Raw genomic sequence first — 20829 nt, 5'->3', positions numbered from 1 at the left:
CTGGAAGGTTAGGAAAGGATTTGGTGATTTTGAGGGTGGTGTGAGGACAACATGCATTAATGATGACCCTGAGGCTGAGGAGCAGAACACCATTAGCCCATCAGAAGGAGCAGGCAATATCTAAGTGACAGTGGCATAAGAGAAAAGCATCTTTGTTTCCCCAGTGGTAGTTTGCCATAAGAGCCCTTTGCTACAGTCTTCCTTGTTTTCTTCTAGGATTCATTTTATACATCTCAACCCTGAAGAAAGTTAAGTATATAAGCACACAAGAACTAAAATAGCACAATATAAGACTTACTGGCATTAAGAAGAGAAGGAAAAAAGCTGGAAAATTGTGTACTGTTGAGGGTTTCCTGGAAAGCATCTGATTGTGCATTTTTATCTTTAATTTCTGAAACATCTAGACAAGCCTCAGTGATCCCAGTGACTGCTACTAGAATATAAGACTTTTCTCTGCAGGAATTCTGTGTGGTAGCTCCAGTTCTGAATTACAGAAAAATACAGGGGAGGATATTGAGTGTTTTAACATACAACATGTTGGTGTTGGTGCATAGTTGCATATGAGAATCTTCAAATGCACACCACAACCTTTCCATGTCTCCAGGATCTGGTAATAGTGGTAATAACAATGCAGTGGTGCTGCTGACAATTCCAGTATGCAAAAACTACCATTATGCTATTTCCTCTAATGCTGGAGGGATTTTCTAGACTCTGTCAGAAATTTCTGGTGTAGCAGTCTGGCTGTTTTCAGCTTCTGTCTCGCTCACACATTCTGTGTCAATATTAAGCTCTTCCTAGAGGTTGCTCTTAGTTGAGGAGTGAGACCAACTGTCTTACTAAATTCCAAGTTAATCTGAACATTTTGGTAAGAAACTGTTCTGGTTTGTTTTAAATCAAGGAAGTGAAATTTGTAATCAGATAGTGTAATTTTTCTGATTAAAACTGCACTCCACTGAGAGGCTGGGAGAGCTCAGAGGTGGAGGTAAGTTCTCTCATTGGCAGCAAGAAGAAATGCCAAGTCCATGTGACTGGCAGTGAGTTTTCACAGTCCTGATGTGATCAGCTGCTCAGTCAGCATTTAAATCAATGCAGCACATGACTAGGAGATGTTTTCCCTTTGTTTCATGCCTTCCTTTAAGGTGAATTTCAAAGCCCAATATGAATCTGTAAGTGCAAACATTTACTTTTCTTGGTTATTATTAGCATCTTTATGCTTGTAAGACTCCAGCTGTGAAAAGAGAAAAGGCAATCTCATAGGACAGCATAGCACACTGGAAACCCAGGGGGAGTTCCTGATTTTCTAAAAGCATTAAAATGGAACCATAAAAGGTCTGCTTTGCACACTGACAATTTTAACCCTATTTTTTCCTTGGCTTCCTAACCATCCATGTGGCTAAATTGTCGTAGAAAGGAGCAATTCTGACTGCTGTGATGGATAACACTGAGTGTCATGAGGGCAGCTGGTCTCATCTCAGCTGGGACAGGTTAGGTGGCTCATTTCTCAACACAAGATAACTGAAAAGTTTTTGAGTTCTCTTGGGAAGCTGTAGATAGAGAGCTGCAGCTGGAAAGGCTCGGTGTTCCCTCTGATCAGGCACAGGCAAAGGCCCCTGATTGTAAAAGGGGTCACTCCTCTCCCATTGTATTTGTGGATGTTGTGTGGCTCTGGAGGAAGGCACAAGCCCTGTGAGGGGGCTGCAGCAGGCAGTGGATGGACACAGAGGGAAAACCACCATCCACAATGCTGTGAAGTGTAGAAAAAGTAGCCTGCACCTGATCCATGGCATTTGAGCTACGTGCAGCCTCAGAGGACTTCAGGTCACTTGTCCCAGGAAGTCTGCCAAGAAGGAGAGGAAAGGCTGTGTTCTAGTTGATAATCCTATGGCCATTTTCTCCATAGTTTTAGCTTGCTATTCTCACAATGATGTTTCATATTCCCTGTAGAATTTATACTCACAAATTGGACCTCAGTGTGAAGGGGTCTGCCTGAGACATTACCCAACACTGGATATTTCAACAGCAAGGGCAAGCAGCACTCCAGCAGGAACTCTACATCTGAACCACATATTTTAACAGCAACTTTTGAAAGGCATTTCAGCTTTATTACTGCGGGAAAACAGCTTCAAAAATTTCCTGATTTACTATTCTATCTTAAGAACAAAGGGAGAAATTTATAGAAGATCAAACGGATAAAAATAGACTGAAAAGACAGCAGATGCTGTTGATACACTGAAGAATTCAGAACCTTACATTTGGTGGCTATTTTGTTTGCTGATACCACAGTTTTAGGTGTTAATAAACAACACCAAAGTTGCACATATTATTAAGCTTTTTTTATCTCTTGTTTCTTGTGACAAGTACAAATAACTCCATTTTGAGTTCCTTGCTTTACGTTTTGTCATCAGAAGAATTAATGATGGTGTTGTCTGAGGTTTTTTCACTTCTCAGTTTGTGATCTTAATTGTGAGGTGAGAGATGGAGAGGGACCATACATATGAAACTTCTAGCTGTGATTCTTTAAGACTTGGTGCAACAGAGTATTGACCAAAGCCAAGTTTCTTGGCCTGAACATCAGTGTGCAATTATTCAAGCATTCAAATAATGCATCTCTTCCTTCATCTGTTTGGAGTCAGAACTCTCAGCCAGCTGAATTATTACTTAGCATTCTTTGCTACCAGTAAAAGCTTAAATAGCTGAACAGCAAAATTAAATTCTAATAGAGACTTGCCCCCCCCCCCCTTATTCCCCCCTTCTTTTTCTCACAGTGTTTTCCTGAGATGTTAAGGGTGAAAAAGATTAAAAGTGTTTTTAATTATTCGTTCCTTTAATTTTTTTATGAACTGCCTGATCAGGTTAGTAAAGTACAACAGAAAACTGCAAACTCCTGCCAGGGAAATGAATGCTCTTTCCTAGGAAAGAGAAGCTCTTTGGTCATCCATAAGGATAAATATTACACTGGACATATAGAGATTAATCTGTTTGATTCCTCCTGCTCCATTAATTATTTCTGGGAAGCTGTGTGTAGCTGGTTTTTCCTCAAAAAACTTTTCTGGAGTAATCACATTCTTTCTCCATCCATCTCTTTGTAATGTGAACTTGCTGACTATTTCCAATCAAAAGTAACTCCATGTTTCAAGATGCTAAATACATTAAATTTATATGGTTTTTGTCAGGACAGGTGATCACATAGAGCAAAGATGGATTCCTGGCTCCTGAGCTTAGCCCTTATTCAGTGCTGGAGAATTTCCTCACATTTCCAGCCAGCGTGATCACCCCTGTCAGAAGCTGGGAGAGAAATATGCTGTCCTAATAGTTTTGGTAGCAATCCAGAAATCTGAATGTCATTTGAACGGGACTTGGTTTTGAACATGAAAGTGGATGTTTTTCATTTTTTCATCAGTGCAAGGAAACAGTGTCACCTAACCCTTAATTGCTAAGGGGTCATCTTAATTGCTAAGAAGTCATCTCTCCTAGTTCTGAGCTGTGTGCTTGCCAGCACTCATCCCTCTATTCCAGAATCCACTCTGCTCCATTCATGGCAGCAGGAGCTTTGACTGGCAAATAATTAGATCCAAAGTGAACATTCTTGTGTGGTTATGCCCTCCCTTGTGCTGCACTAGATTCAGCTTAGAGTTGAGATGAATGAGTAGCAGACTTCTAACAGGTGTTTGTCTTTCCTTTTGTAATGCTGTCCTTTCCTCCTCCATTTCTTTCTTGATGCTTGGAAAATGCTTTTTTTCTTGTCTGTGTATGAGGCAGTAAATTCTTAGTACTACATTATTTTGATGTATTAACAGGGCACTAGGATCTGTTAGGCTGAGTTAACCTCTTTACCCCTTAACATCAGCAAGTAGAAAAAGGTGTTTCTTTAGTCTAAATTACCTGCAGTACTCTTTACTTGAAGACAAAAGTTATTTCCTTTACCATTTTTTCCTCAGGAAAGTAGAATTCATCTCTCTCTCCCTCTGACCTCAGTAACATCTTTCCTTCTGGGAAGAGAAAAAAAGCAGGAAGTATCTCCACATAATTGTTCTTCTCCTTTTTTTCCTCTCCTTTTTGTGACTGCTATAGTAATGTAGTGACCTCCTATTCTATCCAGTGTCAGCTCCCAGTCAAATAGAATTAACTCTTTTTTTCAAAACCATCTCACAGAAAATTTGAGTGATCACACAGTTTTACCTCCCTGAAAGGACCAGACATGATGCACTTTGTTTAATGTGCTAAGCATCTTCTTGTTTTACTTTGCTGTTTAAAGGAATGAGAAGCTACCCTCGCACAGTCATCACTTTGATCCTCTAATGATCATGAATATTGTAGAAAGGATCTCTGTCATTTAACCTTGCTAACATGTATTTTACCTCTCAGATAACATTAATTAGTACTTTCTAGTAGCTGTGAATTTTCTTCATAGTGAAATTTTGTGTAAATGAAAATGTAGCAGCTGCATGAGGTACTTGGTGTTATGATTAGGCTGTGAGTCAGCTTGTCACAGCTTAGAGGGGATCTTTTCCTGATGCTGGCTCTCCATCACTGCACTCACCTGTGCTGCTGAGGGCTCTGTTAGCCAGGTCAGACAGCAATACCCCTCCCTGCTGCTCAGGGTGCCTTTGATCCAGCCAGCCACAGGACACTGTGTGTGCTGCTTTCTGCTGGCTGCCAGGGCTGCTGGCCTGCACAGCCAGCTGTTTGTGCTGCCCCCAACACTCAGGAACACATCCTTTACAATTCTCTGTGTCTGCATACCCTAGCTGCGTGCTCTGTTTAGATCCTTTTATTTTTCCTTGGCTCCATATGATCAGATACACACAGGACGTGGCCTTCATAGGGCACGAGATAAAGGAGTCAGCAGAGCATGAAGAGACGTCCTGGCTGCATCTTGTTGAGGAGTGCTGCCTGTGTGTGCTCACAGTGGCTTATGTAACTGTCCTGGATGTGCAGCATCCCTGCCTGTGCCAGCCTGCCAGGCACACTCAGGGAGGCACACGCACTTCTCTGCAGCCCCACTTCCTGCACGGTGTTACACCGTTAGAGGAGCAAATTGAGGAGGCAAAATTAATGGTGGAACTGAAATGAAGGTGCTTGCCAGGCTTTCAGGGTTTGCTGATAATGTTCAGAAATAAGTAATGCTGGCCTCTCATAATTTTTGTATGAGTTCTGCAGATATAATGGTTTTGTTTATTTTTCTATGGCTCCTACAAGGCTGGTGAAGTTGAGGTATGCATCCTTATCATACAGGCTCATAAACAACCATAGCTGGATTAAATTGCTGAGATTCAATACAATTGTATAAGTTCAACCCTTAAGCAAAAGTTGTGAGCTGAGGCACAATCATGTCATCTTATAACTCTAACAACAATTTGACTTTTGTCTTCACTGTGTGTATGTTGAGATATCAGGCCAGTAATTCACATGTGAGGTTGAGCACAGCTTCGCTTTGCTTTCATGCTCCCAGGGAAACAAACTGTTATGGTTTAGCAAATTGGGCATAATTCACTCTGTGAGCAAACCAAAAGTGGAATTCCTGAAAGATAGACATATGCATATTTATTTTCATGTTGTTTTCTTCCACAGAATGATATCACACCGTTGCACGTTGCATCAAAAAGGGGAAATGCAAATATGGTCAAACTCCTACTTGATCGAGGAGCTAAAATTGATGCCAAAACAAGGGTAAGCTCAAGTGTGAGTGCTGTGAGTGGCTGTGTGGAATGACTGCCTCTGACCTGTGTGTTGCTGTAGAGCTTAAATCATTCATCTTCCCAGGAGGCTGCTACAGCTGCACTGCATTTATTTTTAATGAAATTATTGCAGTAGGACACTAACATTTAAATCTCTTACAGCAGTGTGTGAAACACCAAGGATGGCAAAGCTCAGAGCCAACCATTTTCCATGGGTTTTTTTTTCCAGAGTTTAATTAGGAGCTGCTTTTATCTGCTTGGGAGTACAGGTGAATGTACAGGAACATGCTAAAAGATGAGAATTCGAGTCAGATATTTCAGAATTTGAATGCTAGCAGGGTAACTTTGAGTTGCAGTGTGTGTTTGCCTTTCACTATGCACAGGCAGTGTCACAGAGTGTGCTGTGGCTGATGATTCTCCTGCAGCTCAGGCTCTGTGTGGGATTTGTCAGCACATGGGGCAGGCACAGGGATGGTTTCCATCAGGCTGACACCTAACTCAGTGCCCTGAGTGACTTAAAAACTCAGTGCATGGGGTTATGTCCTACTGCTGTAGTTAAGACCCAGCCAAGCCAGGGTTATTTTATTTACTTGCACAGCAGGAAAAAAAGAAAAAGAGAGAGAAGGAAAAAGTTCAAATGTTTGGAAGTAAATCGGGAACTAGTGGTGCTGTGGGCTGTCAGGGCAGTCTTTGCAACACACTCAAGAGCTGTCCCAGTAACTTTCTGACAATTATCATTTTCTTGACATATTAAATTATCACCTCTACCTTTTCCATTTTGAATTCATCAGTATAAGTTCTACCATTCAGAATCATTCTAAGCAAAGTACATGAATAACCTAAGAATGGTTTTTCTGCAGTTGTTCCTGTATTCACAGGTTTTTGTTTGGTTACTGTAGTGCCTGAGATTTCCTGCAGTGCTTGTTAGGCACATTTGTGTTTTTGTTCTCTGTCGAATTCAGAAACTGGGTCAATTTATTTTGTCATCTCTTCCTTCTCTCCACATGTTGTTCTATTTTACCTTTAGCAGCTGATTTATGATTTATTTCTAAAATGTTTAAGTTCTTTTCTAGTTGGGCAACAACATGGAAGAGATTACTTTTCATGGGTGATGTGGACAGTGGGTATAGTTCCTGGACTGAAATTCCAGCCTTCTCTGTGCCACACAGGGGTACCAGGATAAGGGGTGTGCCTCTGCCTTGTGGTTTGGGAGGGACACTGTTTGATGGTGTGTGACAGATGTGCATTTGGTCAAAGCAGGGAGAAAGGGACTTGGTGGGGGATTAGTTGCTTCCCTCTGCATGTATTTGTATGGCCCACTGCAGTCCAAATCATTAGGGACCAGTACTTTAAATAGTTGGAGTCAAGTTAGTTCTTTCAGTTAGGAAAATTCGTGCTCTGCTTCATTTCCTCTGTCACAAGCTCGGGGTCAGACACTGGGATAATTTATGTAACTAAAAATACAGGCTGGGACGGAAACAGGATCTAGGAAGAGGGCAGAAGCATTAACAGCTCCTGAGCCTGGCACAGCTTCCCACTGAGGCAAAGGCAGCGATGAGCGTGGCTCACGAAGCACTGGTTTGTTTTTCCTGGCTCCCCCAGAGCCTGCCTGCTTCCCCAGGCACCCATGCTCTCCAGAGGCCAGGAGGGGTGTGCCCAGCTCGGGCTGACCTGTGCCCCAAGGCTGCGGTGCTGGCGCTGGCTGGGGCGGGTGTCCTGCACTCGGGGCTGGGTGAGGCTGCGCTCCCGGCGGCTCCCGGAGCCCCACACCCCGCAGGACCCCCGAAGGGAGAGCACCAGCAGGGCTCAGAAATCAGAACCAAAAGGCTGAGAGCAATGTGGTGCTGGGTGAAAAAGGGCATTGTTTCAGGAGAGCCTGCCTGGTTCTCATATTCAATAGCAAAGATGAATTGCTCTGAGCTGGCGCAACACATGTTCCTGCTAAATCTCCCCTGTTGTTCCAACCTGACCCAATGTTGTTTTCCAAGGCTGAACAATTAAGATATGTCAACTTTGCAAATATTCCTTTTTTTTCTTTTTATTCACTATTTTTCTTTTCAATGTCCCAGATATAGAATGGCCCTGCAAAAATACAGGCTCTGGTCATATCCTTTACAACAGCATCACTACTGCTGAATGCATTGAAGGGCAAAGAGCAGCTGAGGCTGTCTTTTCTGATACATGTGTCAAGCCCTGCTTATCAGCTGGATGCCCAGGCAGAGCCCAGCCTTCTGTGTTCTGTGAGGGGCAGGTGCTGAATGCACACACAGCTTGATAACAGGTGGGATTTGCATGTGAAAATAAGTGAGTCTCCTAGTGCCATATTTATAAATGTGAGTCCTCTCTCTTTTTTTCTATTTTTTCTAAGAGATTTACAGAATTTTTGTATGTAAGAGATAAGCAGGTTTTTTTTTTCTATTAGGATAGTTTTTTTGTCTTGGGCGTTCTGATATTGTTTAATTCAAAGATTGATTATTGAAGATAAAATACCTCCTTAAAGGAAAATGGCAAAGTTTCTGTACCCTTATGAAAGGATAAAAATAAAATCTTGAGATTTCTGGTTTCTACTGCTCAGGAGGAGAAACTCTTAGACCTTTCTTTCTCCTGTTTCATGTCTGTATTTCACCTTTAAATGAGAATGCAGAACATACTGTTCTGTGTTGTTGACCAACAGAGCCAGGATTTGCTACTCTGACTCTTAGATGGGACAGATTTATCTATTCAGCTGGCATTTTGTTCCTGCAATCCATCCTCTGTATGGGATATTGGAATACTCTCCACATAATGCTTTTTTTATTGTTCACAAAAAGAATAATTTTATAGATAAATTAACGAAAAGCCTTTCCTGAGCAATAAGTTGAGGTAATGATTTCTTTTCCTTAGTCATTAACATGAGCATTTGCATTTGCTGCTGACAGATGGTCCAGGAAACTGCAGTGCTGAAGTACTGCACAAAAGGTTAACACGAAGGGCTAAATCCTTATCCTGTTTAAATTACTGGAACAGTAATCCAGGAGCTCCCACTTTCTCTGGATTCATTAGGACTGGGATTTGATGAGCACCATTATACTCTTACACACCTGCACACTGTGTTTGGGACTTGAGAGAACATGTGAGACACATCCCAAAAATTATGTTCAAACTATTTTGAGACTCAGACAAGCCTTTTTTTTTTTTTTCCATTTTAGTTCACGCTATGTTGCATTGTTTATTTTAACCAGCTGTTCCTCTTCCCTCTGTTTTTTTTTGTGTGTGAGATGTCTAGCAACTGGTATTTGGGGCTGGGTACTGAATTCTTAAGGGTACCCCTCAAGAGCTGTGTGCTGCCAGGGCAGCTTTAATCATTCTGGTTTTTAGCCAAGAGTCTGGGCAAAGGCCTGTTAATGCCTCATGTAACATGTTTACTGAATGTTGCCCTAATTATGTTTTTTCTGTCTTCCAGAAAAGACTTTAAAAAAGTAAAATTTAATTAGAGAGGTTGATTAAATTAGCTTGATTTGCTTTGGCTGTCTAATACTGTATATGCCAAAGTGAATTTGTGTCTGAAGCAGGCAGCAAGCAAGTTTTAGCCTGGATTAACAGTAAGTGTTTATAATCTTCATTCTACTGATTTTGCAGCTGAACAACAGGCCCAGCACTCATATCTGCATGAAAACACGTGGGATATGCTCTTTGAAGATGCATCAGATCATGCATAAGCTGCTCCAGAAAACTCATATGTATTAGGATATGAAATAACTGCAGTGGCACTGCCTTGGCATTCTGAGTGTGCTTTGCCCGTGCAGGGAGAGCAAGCCCTGTTTTTTGCCCTCTTGCCCAGGAGGGGCAGTTTGCAATAGTTTGCCAATGGAGTGAAGGATTCAGGAGAGCTGGAGCATGGAGTGGACAGAGCCCTGCTGGGCTGAGGGTGTGCATGGAGATAAACCCTGGAGGCAGCAGGAATGGCTCCCCTGGCAATGTGTGCTGCTCCCTCTGGCCCAGGGGACAGGAGGGCCTGCTGCTCCTGCCAGGGCTGGGGACAGGCTCTGGGGGCTGCCTCAAACTCTGACAAGCTCTTGCTGAATGTTTACATCACATTTCAGTTTTATTGTGCTTGGTTTCGTCTCTCTTAGACCAGGTTAGAGGCTGATGCTCACTGGTGTGAGAGCTGTGTCACTGAGGCTGCTGTGGCTTTGGGAGCAGCCCAGGGGATGCCACGATGCAAGGGGAATCCTGAGTGAGCACTGACAGGAAATTGGTAGCTGGGGAGCACAAGGAGGCTGCTCTGGGCTGACCCCACACTGCTCAGGAGTCCCTTAAAGCCATTGTGGTGGTGAGGAAACACCCAGCAGCAGGAAGGCTCAGTCTCAGGACAGTCTAGAGTCCAGTGTAACAAGATCAGAGAGCTACACAGGTACCTGAGTGTCAACAGGGACCAGAAACAATGCTTAGGTCTCATTTGTGTGTGTTTAAAAGAAAAGCTAAAGCAGGCAGCAGCCCCTGAGATGGGTGTGCAATGCTAATGGGCAGCTTGTACCTAACCATAGCTCCTCCTATTGTCCTCTTGGCTTTGCTGAAGCTGCTCTCAGGCTCTCTGGAGGGATAGATAATACAGATGATATGATTTATCATGTCAGTGCATACTTACAGAGTCCTTAATCTGCAGATTATTGTCATAATCGTTTGTAATGGTTTTTCTGAGTCATTGCAGACTCATATTAAGGCAAGTTTGCTTCCTAATACATGTAATACATTTTATGCTTCACATGGTATAGTCTATGTGAACAGTAAATAAGCAACTAGAAAATCTCCTGACAAAGTCATTGAAGTCTTACTGAGCTCATAGCAGTCTGTTTTAATCTTAGAATCTCTTTTTAGAAAAAGAAGTCTTTCTTATCTGCATTTTAGATTACCCCTGCACATTTCTTTACCTGCTCTCAGTGTCATGTGCCAATTAACTAAACCAATAGTGAATTAAAAATACAAAAAAAAAAAAAAAATCTGTGCTGCTAAATTATCTGTCTTGGAGTGTATTTGCTCTTTGCAGAGGGAGACCTGACATCATGGGAACAATGACTGTAGATCAGCTGTCCTGACAAGCACCTGCATGCATTGTCCTGTTGTGTCACACAACAATGACACACACCAGTGATGCCTCTGCTGGTAGTGACTGCTGTGTGGCCCAGAATGAGGTGCAGGTGGCCAAGCATGGCTGCTTGCTCCTCCTGAGCCACAGAAACCTTGTCAGCCAGAAATACCCACAGAGGAGTGGGTGCTGTGCACTGGGAGCACTGGAAGGGTCTAGCCTGGTACAGGAAGATGACCAAATGCGTCTCATTCTCTGTGAGCTAACCATGGTATGTTGGTGAAATGACTTAGGGAGGTGTTAAATCAGGAAAATGGTCTCTAACTTTAGTGCCTGATCTCCTTGAGTATCTGTCTTTGATGTACCTGCAGAATGTGATAATTATAGAAAGTAAAAAGAGTGAACAATTGAATGTGCATAGTGATCTTCAGCTCTTGCCTACAGGTCTGCAGTTGCCTGGCCTTGCTGGGTTTGATTTTCCTTCCCATACAAGTTTTCCTTTTTTTGTGGGTGATATTTTCATATCAAATGTTTGTGTCTGCTCAGTACATGAAATGCCCTCACCTGTGGGAGCTACTGGTATGAGAAATATGCACTACCCATTTTAAATGCTTGTGAAGCTGTGGCAAAACATTTGCAACTCAGCTGAAAAATGCATAATTTGTGGGTTTTGGTATCTTTTCTCTTTGTCTTAAGTGTTTTGAGCAATACATCTTGAATCTGTGTAGTATCATTTTAACAAGATGCACTTCCCAGTACTTTATGGGCTGAAATAGCAGGAAGAAGCAGAAATTACAGTAGAAATGACTTGAGAGGTGTCAGTAAGAACATTGTGGGCCAAGCTGCATTCATCTTGTGGGGAAAAATGACTCCCTGAGTTAAGGGAGTTAAGTCTGAACCAAAATACTTTTTTCATCTATGTCAAAAATATCTTCCTTACTTTAAGTGAAAGAACAGGCACAATGAGAACCGTGCAAGTTTTAAATGAAAGTAGCAGGAAAAGTTTATCATGAAAATTCCTACTTGTTATCTTCCATAGGTTTATCAGGAGCAGGCAAAAATGTAGAAGCAGGAGAATGTAAGGCTCTCTGAACCACGTCCCCCCTCTCCCTGGCTGCCCTCCACACTTTGCAGGGCTTAAGCTGATATTCCAGTAGAGTGTGGTTTAGGAATTACCAAGGAAGAATAATATAATTCCACATGAAAAGTATTATTAAAGAGGTACCTTAATAATACTTGCTATCATATGGAAATGGAGGGGCAGTGCACGTGTGTGAAGAGAGTATGTGAGAAGGAATTTTAGATAATCCCTTGTATAAAAATGATGTGACATACATATTCTAGACAGTACAACATAGGTGTTTTAAGAGCAGTAGAAGACACCAGAGAAAAGCCCCTTCCTTTGTGATTTATAAATGGAAAAGCCAAAGTTTCTGAAAACTGACATCATTATTTGCAGCAAGCATTAGGATGTTGACTATTACCAAGCCAATTATTCCAAAAGGGGTGTGGGCAGTTTGCCTTGACTCTAGGCCAGTCATTCAGCTGGGGCTCACATAAGCACAGTCTGCACAGAGAGGCAGAAGTGAATCCAACATACTCCCATCACCTGGGATTAAGATGCTTTTCTCATCTGCTGCACACTTGTCAAAATCAGTGTAATAAAAAAGTCTGAGGAGGATTTTTTTTCCTCTCAGACTGACTGACTATCTGCTGACTCCGATGCATACTGACAAATGAGAGACCCACTTTTCTCCAAGGCATGCAGGCAAAAAGCACCTGAAGTGCAATCTCATCTTTTTCTTGCATGTGCAATGAGGGCCTGGAAGGAGCCCATTGCATGAACACCAATGTGATATGGCTATTTACATGTTCAGAAAATCAGAGCCAGAATGTGCTCTCTTGGTTCGAACAAACAGGTTCAAGTGTTCATCTGCAGAAGAGCAGCGCCTTGCAGGAATTAATGAGACTCCTGGGACATCACAGGCCTCTACAAAAGTGTGCAGGACTTCAGCATGTCTGACACTAATCAGTTATAACTCTGTGTCCCACAGGATGGGCTGACCCCCCTCCACTGTGGAGCAAGAAGTGGCCATGAGCAGGTTGTAGAAATGCTGCTGGATCGTGGTGCCCCTATTCTTTCCAAAACCAAGGTAACTGATCCTCTTTCCTGGTGGGATAATCCTTGCACCTTTTTTTCTTTTTCCTAATGTAATTCTGTATGTCTCATATATTTAAGGGTTTGGCAATAACTTTCCTCTTTCTTAGTTATTTAAAGTAACTGTGTGGGAGCTCTCCAAAGTGAATGCCGTATGTAGAGCACGTCTGCATATGTAAAATGTGTTAAATCCAGATATACAAGAAAAGATTTCTGTGCCAACCAAAAAGGCTTGTGTGGCAACCCTATCCCTCAGAATTTCAGTAGCTGAAGAACTCTGTGTCTATCCTGGAATAAATACACAGTGATTACAATAAATCTTCAGCTTGTACCAATTTACCCTAAGGCTAGAGAAGAGACAAGAGATAAAAATAGAGCAATGTCCCTTTGCAGAGACAGCTCATATTTCCTAAGGACTTAGCCTGATTACCAGATTCTCTCCTTTCTGTCTCTCTACAGTTTATCATGCAAAATTTTTCCTGGTAATTTCAAATCACCTGTGCCAGGCTGCACAGATTTCTTTAGACCCAAGGGCTGGCATTAAAGGAAGCACTTGCCAGAACCCTGCAGGCAGTGGTCTCTGCTGTGCTGTTGGTGCTGATTTCAAATCTCAGAGCAGCAGCCTGCTTTGCACCACTGCAATCCATGGCTTCCCCATTCAGGGATGACATTTGGGCTGTGCAGTTTGTTGAGGTTCTTTCCAAAGATAACCTTCCACTATATGGGTTTTTTTTTCCCTTAGTCCGTAACCAATGTGTTTCAGCAGCATTCCTGTTCCGTTGTTATTTCTTTTCTCTCTCTGTCATCCTGTCCTATTCTGTCTCAGCACCCTTCTATATTCTGCTTTTCTCCTCCCTCCTTTTTTTCCCCCCTTTACTGGATTATATTTAGCATTTGCTTGGGGACGTTGGCACCACTTTCCTCTGCTCAGTGAGTCACTGGCAAGGGCTGTCATGGGTAATCTGACAGACACTTTTCACCCATCCTCTGCATGTGGGATTTCCATGGGCTCCCACAGCCCTAGCTTGCAAACTCCATGAGCAGGGGAGAACCACAAGGGGCTGTCTAGGAACCCTTTGGGCCACATCTGCCATTCCTGGAGCCTGAAGTTCATACTCCAGGGAGAAAGGCTCTTCCACCCTCTTGGAAAGCTCTTTTTATCACTTAAAGGAAAAAAAAACCAACCAAACAAAACAAACCCAAACCACCACCAAACAAAACCACAAAACCACCAACCAAACAAAAAACCCTGCAATAACAACAAACCAAAGGACACCCACATAAACATACACCAAATTTCTTCCATTTCCAGCATTGTAAATGAAAATCTCTCCTAAGGAATTACATTTCTCTGTTGAGTGGATGTTGTATTTTCAGGTGTTACCCCTAAACTTAAGCTGCTGTTCCAGGACTGTAGGTTTTGAATTTGTTGCTCTTCCTGAGCAGACTCACAGAGCCTAGCCCAGAGTTCACTAGACAAAATCAGGCAGATTACAAGGGATAGTGGGTTAGAAATTGCCTAAGGCTGAGAGACAGACTGAATGTTGATCTGCAGAGGCTTATATAAACAACTTCTGCAAAATAAGAGCCTCCTCTGGAAGAGGGAAAGCTCTTACATGTTAAAAAGTGAACAGAAGAAAGCGCAGAGCTTCCTGCATTTCCTTCTGATGTGTTAATTTTGCCACTTTCAGAAGGTGAGCTAGGAAGTAGCTCTGAATGGCATAAATGAATTCATTCATTTGGCACTAAACTGCAGAACCGTCCTCTGCAAAAATAAGTGGCTCCATTCTCTTCAAATTAAGTCATATATTATTGGAAATAGGACACATCTTTGAAAGAATTTGAACTTCACAAAGTTTTCTCATGTTATATAAAACTCTTTCAGAATAATAACCAGGCTGCAGTTTGATAGCTATTTCCTGCTAGAGATGGTTTAGTGTAGTGCTGACCCTTTTTTGCACTGGAAGAACCTTAGATTTATTTTCAGGGAAGGTGATGACCTAATGGATTATATGGGGGTTTCTATAGGCAAAATGAAAAGGGAATTCTAGTCCTGAACATGCCAATGATTTTGGATGTAAGATATTACATCCCTGTCAATAAAGGTCCATCTTTTTAAAATTACTCCACACTTCTTTGGCTCTTTGTCCTTTTTCTTTTTCTTTTTTCTTGCCCTAAAGTTAATGCCACACAGCTACAAAATAAGCTCAGAAATTTTATGTTTATCTAGTCAGACAAGTGATACTTTTTTTCATCTCTGTGGTCCTGTTTTGTTCTGAGGTTTTTTTATTTGGTGGTTTTAAGGTATGGTGTGACCTTATGGTCCTTAATGGTCAATATCTTTGATTAATCTTGAACTTCTTTCCCTTTAATATTTTCTTGGCAATCTTTAAAAAAACAGTAATGTAAGAGTATTTATAAAGTGGCTCCATCCTAAAGTGCCAGATCACTTCTTAGGGTTGTTTTGTCTCACAAGAAGGATATGGGCCTGGAGAACACCCTTACATGTAATATTTTTATTTTGAATGTGGCATTGAAATATTGACTTGTGTAAGGTTATACAGTATCATCAACTGCAACAGAACTAGGCCTGGTTTAGGGTATAACAAAAGAAAATTCTCCAATTTTATTTTTGTCTTTTTTTTCTTCTTTAGCATCCAGTCTTGTCTCTTACTTTTCTGCCTGAGGTCTGGCTAGCTGCTGCACTTCTCACATCCATGACAGATTTTTATCAAGTATTTTGCTGACTTTTCAAATTGGCTCTGTTTCTTCCTTTCTTTTCCATCCACGTCAGTCTTTTTGGTACAAGTCTCTCCTATGAGGGAGTCCCATATCAACTTCTCAATCTCTTACTCCATTAATAAGTCATGGAGTAAGAGATTGAGTTTATGGTTTATTGGCTGTTACTGTGAAGCACGGCACTTTTCACCCGAAGGATCTTTCTTATAAAATGGAGCAGGATGGTGTTTAAAGTTTCATGATTTTTTTACTCTCACCTCTAAAGCATCATCAGTTATAAACTGTTCTCAGGAAGACTTGGTGACCAAGGGAAATTAATCTTTTTTGTTCTACTGTTAACTACACTAGAAGACAGTGAAAACATTTAAAATGCCTTGCTTGTATGAAGCTTCCATGCAGCTAATTGCTGTAGTAGCCTTTGGGAATGGGAGAGAGGCTTATCCAAGCCAACATAAATCACAAGTGAGATGCCCATGAGATAATCTTACTTGAAAGATGTTACTGTGTCCGAGAGTGTCTGTGTCTCAGCACTGCCAGTAAACTGCTCCTCAGCTCTGACAGGATTCACCTGTTTGCTTTCACCATCCTGCCTCCATCTCGATTTGAAGCATTGTTCCACGGCGTATTTCCACCTTTCTTTGGAGTTCTGGCTGTTACCACATGGCCGAGGGAAGGGTCTGTGTCAGAGCCCGAGGTCCCGGCTGGTTTTGCCTTTGCTGGCTGCGGTCACACGAGGGCACTGCGCCTGTGAGCAAAGGTTTGTGTTTCCCGATGCAGACACAGTGTGCTGGCAGTCACTTACAGCTTATAAACCATTGTGTGCTGCTACAAGAATAGATTCTGCACTCAAAACTAAATTTGGCATCAGAAGAATCGAGTTTAAAAAGCCCCTACAGCTGGAAGGAGGAGCTATGTACCGCTGCTAACAAAGGCTCTTTCCTTCTGGTGTATATTTTTAATCTTTCATCATGAAATAGTGTCAGTCCTTTCAATTTTTGAGAATTTTCTCTCGTGGTTTTATTCTGTAAATATAATATATTTTGGCAGCTTGTTCACTATTTTAAACATGGCAAGACACAATTCACTGGTGCGTGAGTCTCTCTCAGGTGTTTCCCTTGTGGAACAGCTTTACCTGGTAGGTCACAGCATGGAGGTTTTATTCAGAGATTGTTAGCCCAGTTGAAACTTCTGGTGTTTTACCTATGTGGACTGGGAAGAGTGGTCTCCAGAGCTGGACAATGTGGTGTAAGCATGTGTACAACCCAAATTCAGGAAAACACAAGTGGAGGGATGAAGGAAGGCTGTAGTGTTCACTGAGGGATGCTCTGACCTGTGCTGTCATGCCTGGTTTATACAGGCCACGTTTAGAGAGGTGAGTTTAACTCAGCTTTAAAAACCAGCAAATTCCCTGGCTGGGGTGTTAAAAGTCACAAAGTGCTGTTCCTCATGTAACTCATGTAAATTGAGCAGCTTGTCTGAGACATGCTGGTGGAAGGAAGCTGCATTTAGAGCATGGCTGGTATGTTATGACAGTTTTTCAATGTGGGGCTGCTTACAAACTCTTACCAAATAAGCTCCAAATTCTGGAGTAAGAACCCCCATCCTTACACTGAACATGTTAGTGTTTATTTTGGGTTCTCTCCGAGCTTGTAAAATTCTTCATACAACAAACACTCCCAAGAACGGCGCGGAGGAGTTTCCCTTCTCTGAGCATCCTCTAACCCATCCTGCTGGGTCTCTCTGTTGGCAGAATGGTTTGTCTCCATTGCACATGGCAACACAAGGGGATCATCTAAACTGTGTGCAGCTCCTGATCCAGCACAACGTGCCCGTGGACGATGTCACCAATGACTACCTGACTGCGCTGCATGTCGCTGCCCACTGTGGCCACTACAAAGTCGCCAAGGTTCTCTTGGACAAGAAAGCTAATCCTAATGCCAAAGCACTGGTGAGTACCCAGCAGGGCACTGTTCACAGCCAAACACTCCTGCAAAGTTGTGCTGGGACTTCCTGGGAGATGCTTTCTGCCTGCTGATGGCTGACAGAGAGGATGAGCTGTTATTGCCACAGCCCAAGAACAAACACTGGAGGTTCAAAGTGTTGATAATGTACCCTGCAATCAGAGAAGACCTTTGCTTGCAGACAGTCAGCAGTGATTTATGAATTTCTAGTGTAACTAGAGCCCTTTTGCCTCCTGGTAGGTTTTTATGATTATGAGTAGATGAAAGAGCTGCAGGCATAACTGCTGTAGTTTTTGGTATGGAGAGAATCCTTATTTTCCGAGTGTTTGTACACAGAAAATAATCAGTGATGTTTAAAACTGAGGGAATTTTTATAAGTTCTCAGTGATGTGAAACAGTGAAAGGTAGGAATTAGTTGCATAATGAGTGTTTGTGGTATTCCATGTCAATGGAGTCATATGCCTTTCTGCTTTAGAAACAACTTCAGCAGCAAAATACATTAGTGCAATTAAACTGCATACAGACAGAATACATTAATGCCTTTTGTTCAAATTGCAATCTCAGTCCATTCTATTTAAAATGTCTCTCTGATTTGTTCTTCAAGAACTGTTCCAAACAAATTTACATTCTGACATGAATTGGGTTGATTGGTCTCACAGCCTGATGCTAACTCATTCAGCTCCTGAAATGTTTTGTGAGCTCCTGAAACCCTCTCGAGCCAGGTGGGATGGACTCTCTTGGAGGCAGCACAGGCTCCACAGGTTTCCTTCTCTCAGCTCCTGTGCTTTTTGTGGCAGACCAGCCTGCATTCAGGTGTCTGTGGTCAAGCTGTTAGGATATATGGAGCACAGCTGAGCTCCCCCTGGGCATTGTGCACTGCCAAGGAGAGGGGTGGGAGCTGCTACACTGGAGCAGACAATGACATGGACCTCACATCAGGAAAACAATATTCTTTACTGTATGGCAGGTAAAAAAGGATAATTTTGGCCAGATCTGAGGGACCAGCTCTGCTAGTTGTTTTCAGAATGTTCTGCAAAGGCTCTTTTGTACTGAGCAGCATTCAGTGCTCTGCATTCAATGCTTTGATGTTGCTGTACCAATTGTGGGTGTTCTGGACAGCCTATTTTCCTGATTTACTTTTTTTCTGTGGTATCATCTCACACTAAATAAAATGATAGTTTTAATGTTCACCCCACTGCACACATCTTTTTTAAAGGAAGAGGTGAAATATTTCTAGTTGCAGTAAACTGACAGAGAATGAATGGAAAACAAACAAACAAAGAAAATAAGTAGTAAAAATAGTTTAGAAGATGTAAATTCCAGAGCCTGTAAAATGTAAAGTGCTTTTTTACCAGCAGTTCTAAAAGGTTGAAAGAAAATCAACAAAAAAACCCCACCCCAAATTCCCCAAAACCTCCAGCAGAAAACTCTAGCCAGGTAAAAGTGAATATGGTAAGCAAAAAAGAAGGGTTTGACAGTTTTGCATGAATTGAGATTTTTAAAAATAAATTAATTATTGGAGTGGGCAATATATTTCATAATTAAAACTGGATATATGAAATAGATCTTTATCTTCTAACTGTTTACTTTCTATTACATGAAAAATGTAGTAATGCCAAAATAAATTTGGGAGCTGTTCCTTTCAAACAGAAAAATCTATTTTGTGAATTCCATACCCAGTTCTATTTTTTAACTACATGAGGGCATCAAAAAGTGTGTTCTCTCATTTCCAGAATGGTTTCACACCTCTTCACATTGCCTGCAAGAAGAACAGAATAAAAGTAATGGAACTACTTCTAAAGCACGGTGCATCAATTCAAGCTGTAACTGAGGTAAGAAATGGTCTTTCCATGCTTGTCTTTGCTTTTCTTACAAAATTCATTGCCTCTGTATTGATTAATATTTCAGTATTTCTGAAAGAGCATGGGCCAATTAAGTCAACGATTATTTTCAACTAGATATTATGAAATATAAAACTGATCAATAAATCACAAATCACAAACAACTGATAGATGTTGGGATTACAGTGAGAATAACAAGTGAAATGTAACAGAAGAACTTCCTAAAATCTACCATTTCTGCCAGTTTTCTTTCTGTAATTCAAGGTCTTAAGGATGAAAATTTGCTCTGTTACAGACATTGAGGTGAAGACTAAGTCCTGCTTCACTCAAGTCCTGTTTTAAAAGGTGGTTTAGTTCAGACCTTTTTTTGGCTTTCCACAAAGAAGTTCTGTTCTCCCAAGATCATGGGACATCACAAATCAGCTAGACAGAAATCAATAAGCTGTCACTTCAGTCAGCATGAGATAGTCTGCACCCAGTTCTTGGAACAATTCTGAGATTGATTAAGTACCTATGGGCATTTTTATCTCCATGCTTGTATATTGTACCAAGTTAGGAGTGGAGCAAAGATCACATGTGTGACCACAGTGGAATGGCCCATGTTAGAAAATGACAGTTAATTCCATGGATTAAACAAGGTGCCATGGGGAATAGTTCATCTCCACAAAATGCAGTTTGATTTAATGTGTCTGGGGTTGTTCTAATTATGCAGCAGCAAACCATACAGATCCCTTCCTGGCTTGCTTGAGGGAGAAGAGTCTGCCCTGGCTACAGTTCATGTAGCTCCAGACTAGTGTTTAAAAACTTTTAAAAGCATTTACTAAATTGTTTGAAACAGGTAAAAGAATTAACACACTTGGCCAGTTATTCTGCCTTTCTGCTCATGTTTGCTGTTTTGCATGAGAAAGGAAGAAAAGTGCTTTCCTCACTTCTGCTTTCTGGGACTTGTACATATCTGTGGGGAAGCTGCCTAAATCATGGGGATTTCCAGAGATCCACTGAGCCTTCTCCTGCTCTTGGTGGCCAAAGGCCCTTCTGGAGGCTCTGCCTTACTCTTGGTGCAGCTGTGCAGAAGCAGCTGTGAGGAGGCTTTAGGGTGATTCCACGTGGGGAAATATTAACTACTGATTGGATTTTTAAAGCAAAATCCTTGAGGTCATGCCCTGCTGAGTGACTGCTCCCTTTTTTTCCCCCTCTCCTCCTCTCTCCCTCTCTTTCTCTCCAGTTGGGCTCTCATATCCTGTGTAAGGGAAGTGGTGCAGATTCATGATGGTGATCTTTTTTGCACAACCTGAATGTTTCAGAAAGGCTTGCCTTTGCAGCAAGAATGCTTCTATATATTCTTTTTCATGTTCCAAGACAATATTTAGCTAATGCCTAATCTTAA

The 20829-nt window shown here is 41.8% G+C and overlaps 1 protein-coding gene across 20 annotated transcripts in view; it reads left to right on the top strand.

The window, feature by feature from the left end:
* The window catches only part of ANK3 (ankyrin 3), a 287099-nt gene that overhangs the window by 163255 nt on the left and 103015 nt on the right, over nucleotides 1–20829 (top strand). For all 20 annotated transcript variants that reach the window (XM_077183367.1, XM_077183364.1, XM_077183370.1 and 17 more), the window contains exons 8-11: nucleotides 5572–5670; nucleotides 12798–12896; nucleotides 17391–17588; nucleotides 19335–19433. In XM_077183367.1, the coding sequence (XP_077039482.1) occupies nucleotides 5572–5670; nucleotides 12798–12896; nucleotides 17391–17588; nucleotides 19335–19433 (495 nt within the window). The remainder of the gene's footprint in view (nucleotides 1–5571; nucleotides 5671–12797; nucleotides 12897–17390; nucleotides 17589–19334; nucleotides 19434–20829) is intronic.

This window comes from Agelaius phoeniceus, chromosome 9, assembly GCF_051311805.1.
Source record: "Agelaius phoeniceus isolate bAgePho1 chromosome 9, bAgePho1.hap1, whole genome shotgun sequence".
Taxonomy (NCBI): Eukaryota; Metazoa; Chordata; class Aves; order Passeriformes; family Icteridae; genus Agelaius; species Agelaius phoeniceus.
Note: the sequence above shows the minus strand (reverse complement) of the source record. Positions and strands in the feature narration are given on the sequence as shown.